This window comes from Corapipo altera, unplaced genomic scaffold, assembly GCF_003945725.1.
Source record: "Corapipo altera isolate COAL_440 unplaced genomic scaffold, ASM394572v1 126, whole genome shotgun sequence".
NCBI classification, from domain to species: Eukaryota; Metazoa; Chordata; class Aves; order Passeriformes; family Pipridae; genus Corapipo; species Corapipo altera.
In genome coordinates, this window is record NW_020884937.1 from 2,802,473 (window position 1) to 2,808,472 (window position 6,000).

Consider the following 6,000-nt stretch of genomic DNA (forward strand, 5'->3'; position numbering starts at 1 on the left):
CTTGGCACCCACCTTGGGGATATTTATCTGCATTAATGAGATCCCCTCTCAGTCCTCTTTTCTCCAGACTAACCAGGCCCAGCTCCCACAGTCTCTCCTCATAGGAGAGATGCTCCAGAGCCCTCATCATCTTTGTGTCCTCCACTGGACCCTCTCCAGTAGCTCCTTCTCATTCTTGTACTGAGGAGCCCAGAACTACTGGTACCTACAGGTAAACTCTTGATCTGCCCAGTCCTTCACTCAGATTCAAAGAAAAGCCAATTAAATAAAAAGCAAAATATGTCTCCCACCTGTGACATGGATCCTGAAGGTGAGTTTCTGGCCAGCAGCCTCGCAGCTGTACTCCCCAGCATCCTTCTTCTCCACCTGACCCACCACCAGACGACGAGATTTGCCCTCAGACTCCACCTTGAACTTCTTGCTGGAGGTGATCAGCTTCCCATCCTTGTACCACTTCACCTCAGTCTTGTCCTGGGCCACCTCGCAGCTCAGAGTGGCATCTTCTGAGAGTGCAGCTTTCACCTCTTTCTTCACTTTGTCCTTGTTTGTAAACACAACTTCTGGCTCTGTCAGAAAACCACAGCAGTCACACACAGCTTTTTGCAACTGTCTTCTTCAGAGCTTAATCAAGTTCCTCCTCTTCCACTACACTTGCCCCTCACAGGTATCACAGAATTACAGACTATCCTGAGTTGGAAGGGACCCGCAAGGACCATCGAATTCAACCCTCAGCCCTGCACAGGAACATTCCCAAGGGTCACACCCTGTGCCCCAGAGGATCATCCAAACCCTCCCGGAGCTCTGGCAGCCTTGGGGCTGTGCCCACTGCCCTGGGGAGCCTGGGCAGTGCCCAGTCAGCCTCTGGGGGAAGAACGTTTTCCTGAGATCCAACCTAAACCTCCCCTGACACAGCTTCAGCCATTCTCTGAGTGCTGTCCCTGGTCCCCACAGAGCAGAGCTCAGTGCCTGCCCCTTCTCTGCCCTTCCAGGACATTGGAACTGCAGTGAGGTCTCCCCTCAGTCTCCTCTTCTCCAGCTGGACACACCAAGTGCCCTCAGTGTCCTCACACGGCCCCTCAAGGCCCTTCCCCATCTCCATAATGACCCATTAGTACAAGAAAGCACCTTCATCTGTATTTTGCTAAGAGGTGAATAGATATAGGAATTTTATGGGAATTCTAGTGTAGTGTTAAAACCTCACAGTTTTAGCATAGATTTGAACCTGGATCTTAGAGCACCATCAGGCACTGCCTGAAACCTTCTCCCTCTTTTTCTCTTCCTATGTCTCTCCAAGATTCCAGTGAATCTGGAGGGAATAGCCCTTGCATCCTCATATCCAGGCACCATCGCTCTTTTTCTGCCTATTTGGATCACTCAAATTCAGTCATTCTCCATCTAATCACAAAATGGTTCAGGTTGGAAGGGACTTTAAAGTTCACCTCATTCCAACCCCCCTGCCATGGGCAAGGACACCTTCCACTAGGTGTGGAAGCAACCAGGTTGCTCCAAGCCCCATCCAACCTGGCTTTGAACACTTGCAGGGATGGGATCTAACCAGAGCTCTTCAAACCCTTCCCTTTTACCTATCCCTGTCTGTGTTTTCTACAGACACACCAGCTAATTGTGAGAGCAGAGGGAATTTCCATCCCCACCCATCATTTCTTTGTGATCACAACTGGTCATGGATGCACAACCGTGTGTATTGTCATTAAATCTGACCGAAAAAATCAAGCCCTCTGGCTGAGATATTTCACCCCAGAGAGACCCATGAGATGACCCTCTGAATGGAATATTCCCGTATCTTTGGCATTTCCAGCCATTTCCTCACCTCTGACTTTGACTTGGAATGTTATTCTGTCATCCTTCACCTCGCAGGTGTAGCTCCCTTGGTCTTGCTGTGTCACCTTCTTGACGATGAGCTTTCGTTGTGTCCCCTGGGACACCACTGTTGTCCTCTGGTCCTGCTTCACCTCGGTGTGATCCCTCTTCCACACCACAGCTCCACTGGCAGCTGACACCTCACACACCAGCTCCAGGGTTTCAGAAGGACTGACTGATACTTCTGGAGCCGTCTTGGGCTTGTTGACAAAAGTAACAGCTTCGTCTGGAGCGAAAAAGGGAAAGCAGTTCATGCCTTGATTCGGGTTTATCAGCAAAAAGGGAGGACACAGTAATCACTGATCATTATTTCATCATCACACACACAAATGTTGGTGCCTGACTCTAACAGATGGTGCTAACTCCTTCTCTGATCTTCAGATAATTGCTCTCTGCTACACTGCAATCCCATTCATCTCCCCTACATCCTCATGGATCTTTTAAATCAAGTCCAGATGCCCTCCAGCTGCTGGTACTTTATTCTGTTTCTGATTTTAAGCAAAGTCCTAGGGATATATTGATGCCTGAATACAGAAACAGCTTTGAAAAGACTTGAAAAGACTTAAAAACACTTAAGACTTAAAAAGTCTCAGAAAATCTAGTGAGAAGTGATGACAGCCTTTTTTAAATGTTTCTGAGGCCATTCCAGCTCCCTGATCACAATATCAGCCCCCCTGGACTAATTCTTCCCCAGAGCAGGGTATATATGGAATAACTTAGTTGATAAAATATTCTCCACCTTCATTTAGGATGGTGCTCTGAGCAACCTTGTCTCATGGAACATGTCCCTGCCCACAGCAGAGGGGTTGGAACGAGATAATCTTTAAAGTCCCTTCCAACCCGAACCATTCTATGATTTTATGAATAGGGAAGTCAAGAATCTCATATGTTTTTGTGGGAACTGATGTTCCCAGTAGAGAACTCAGAACTGCCCACACAGCTCAAGTAGTTGAGGTTCCTGCATTGATGCCTCAGCTCAAACCCTGCTGCTGGCACAGGTATGAGCTGTGCAAACACACCCACAGAGAACCTGTGTCACGAAGGCAGCAAAAGCACATCACTTTTAGCAGCTCAGGTTTGTCTCAAGTGTGTTTGTAAAGGTAAAAGCAAAGGCAACAAAGTGGAGACAGCATCTTGATGTGAAATGTGAGAAAACCTATTCTACACACCCCGTCCCTAACAAGGAATATTTGATGGGCATGTCAGGGATTTCATACCCTTCATTCCACCAGGGCAGCTCTTGCCTCAAGAGCAAGCTGAGGGCTGCCAGTTCGAGCCAACCTTAGCTCAGTATTGCATTTCTTTCAGCAGCAACTGTTGCCTTCAGTCACTGAGTATCCCAAGGACAATTGCCATGCCAGGAAAGTATTTCACTGGAAATCGTAATTATCAGGACTGACAGGGGGCAGGTTTAGATTTAAACTGAAAGAGGGTAGATTTAGGTTAGGTGTTAGGTAGAAATTGTTCCCTGTGAGGGTGGGGAGGCCCTGGCACAGGTTGCCCGAAGAAGCTGTGGCTGCCCCATCCCTGGAAGTGTCCAAGCCCAGGTTGGACGGGGCTTGGAGCAACCTGGAATAGTGGAAGGTGTCCCTGTCCATGGCAGGGACATGGCAGGAGGTGGAACTGGATGGGCTTTAAGGTCCTGTCCGACCCAAAACATTCTGGGATTCTATGGCTGAGGTGATGCCCATTTTCTTTGCCTGAGACATTTGATGTTTTATCATAGTATTTACAGGTGAGATTCACCATAATTATCAAAATTTAGGTACCCAGCTCAGGTAATCCTGAAGGCTTCCTGTGTACCTCATGTTCAGACTGAGGCAGCTCCAGAACACTCTTTAAATCCACCTTAGGATGCTCTAATCAGATAGCATAAATCAATTTATACAAATTGCCTTTTAGGAATCAGTATGGGCAGAGCCTGGTTGGCTCCTTTAGATAAGTTTATCAGTGGGTAAAGTCAGGAACTGGGAATTTGCATCACTTTGGATCCTCAGCCAAAGAGAACTGGAGGTGAGATGCAGAGTCAATACCTGAGCAAACACTGGCTGTGGACTGGAAGCAATCCCTCTGGCTCAGTAAATCCTGTAGCAATCCCTCAAGTGCTGTCCCAAATTAACCAGCTTTGCTGAATTTTTAGCATCACAGTAACCTGGATGTGCTGCTACAGGTCACAAGCATTCAGTTGATGCTTCTCTTAAATTTCATTGTGCTTGCAATGCAGACACACCACGAGAAGCTTTCACTTCACTTAGGACCAGGTTAAAAATTAGGTTCCAGGTATAATAAACCAGAAAACTACATTTAGAAGAAAGGTTCCCACAGGGCTACACAAATTGATTCAAGCTGGATTTCACAGATATCGAATTTCACGGATGAATTCCTGTGTCACTTCATACCCTGGCTCCATCCTGCTCTGGAATGCAGTGGTGACAAGCATTTCTCTTCTGGGCTTGACCTGACAACCACGTGCTTTCTGCCATGGGCACGTGACACGGACTAACAGCTTCTCTTGCAGTACCACAGGGAGATCACAGTGTCCTCTGGGAACAGCAGGGGATGCTTCCCTCTCAAAAGCAGGAGTTCAGCTTGTCAAAGGAGGACACAGGGCTTGCACAGCAAGATTTTGGACCTCCTGTCTGAGGTGGCCCTAAGGTGAGGTTTGTGCTGAGCTAAAAGAATAAAGCTGCTGAGCCAGGGGGGTGTTTGAGTTGTGACTCCAGCCCTACTTAAGGCTTGTGTTGACTTTAAAATATCACATCATTTTTATATTATTGTGGATCTGCATAAGGACCACAACAAGAGTCAGAGCCTCTGAAAACAGTGGCGTGCAGCCTTGACCCCAAAAATCCATCAATTTACAAGGAAGGACAAGTAAAATGAACAAAACTTTGAATTTCTCACACAGACTCCGATCCCACACTTGCACCACGGACCTACCTGAGACTTTTAAATCAAAAACAAGGCTGTCATCTCCAATTTTGCACGTGTAAGTTCCTTCATCTTCCTTTGTCACAGCCGAAGCCACGAGCTTGTGCAGCTTTCCCTTATCCTCCAGGGTGAATTTCTTGCTGGCTGTGATTTCTTTCCCATCTTTGTACCACTTCACCATGACATTGGCCTCGGAGGTCTCAGAAACAAATTCAGCCTGTTTTCCAGTGATGGCCTTGACAAGTCCTCCACTTTTCTCTTTGTTTACGAAGTTTGCAAGTGCTGAAACAAAATACAGACACAGAGTTCTGGTAAAGAATTGTGTGCACACCAATAAATAAGTATATTTACATCTACATTAGGTATTCATTTGTCCAAAGTCCAAACTACATGTTTCATTATGGATCTAATTACTAGATTCCAATGCAGAAGCAGTCAAATTTCCAATCATATTCCTGATTATCATGTGTCCAAAAAACAAACAGAGCACATATCCAACACAGGAGGAGAGGAAACCCCAGGCAATAGGGCTTAAAAGTAATATCTGAGAGAGGTGAGGAGAGAAATAAAAGAAACTGGAGGGAAAGCCATGAAAGTTATTCAGTCATTGCACTGTAACCACCTGGCAAATAAATCAGCTCTAGAAGAGGTTAAAATGTAACCTAGACAAAATAAATTACATTAAATTAAAATTATATCTAGATATGTCACAGGATTGAAATGAAAAGAAATTTATTCCTGGAAATTAACTGGAGCATAGAAAATAAACAATAATTCTGGCATCATATTAACGTGTAGTGAAATAATTGAGTCACCCATTGCCTCAAAGCAAAAGATTCCAAACCCCACCGATATCCAAGCTAAAAATGTGACCCTGAAACCACAGTTCCATCTTACTTTGGACAATGGGTTTAATTTTCAAGCATCCTTTTAACATATTATTTTAAAAGAACTCACACAACTGAGTCACTTTTTTGGGACTGTGCAGTCAAAGCTACTAAAATCAAAGCCTTGGTTAGGTAATTGTTTTCTGGGTAGGGGAAAAGGGGAAGGAAAGGGGAAGGAAAGGGGAAGGAAAGGGGAAGGAAAGGGGAAGGAAAGGGGAAGGAAAGGGGAAGGAAAGGGGAAGGAAAGGGGAAGGAAGGGGGAAGGAAAGGGGAAGGAAAGGGGAAGGAAAGGGGAAGGAAAGGG

General features: G+C 45.9%; 1 protein-coding gene across 1 annotated transcript in view; it reads right to left on the minus strand.

The window, feature by feature from the left end:
• Positions 1 to 6,000, minus strand: part of OBSCN (obscurin, cytoskeletal calmodulin and titin-interacting RhoGEF) — a 183,390-nt gene that overhangs the window by 152,251 nt on the left and 25,139 nt on the right. The window contains exons 8-10 of the mRNA XM_027660600.1: positions 4,819 to 5,091; positions 1,829 to 2,104; positions 291 to 566 (exon numbers count right to left, since the gene is read on the minus strand). Of these exons, the coding sequence (XP_027516401.1) occupies positions 291 to 566; positions 1,829 to 2,104; positions 4,819 to 5,091 (825 nt within the window). The remainder of the gene's footprint in view (positions 1 to 290; positions 567 to 1,828; positions 2,105 to 4,818; positions 5,092 to 6,000) is intronic.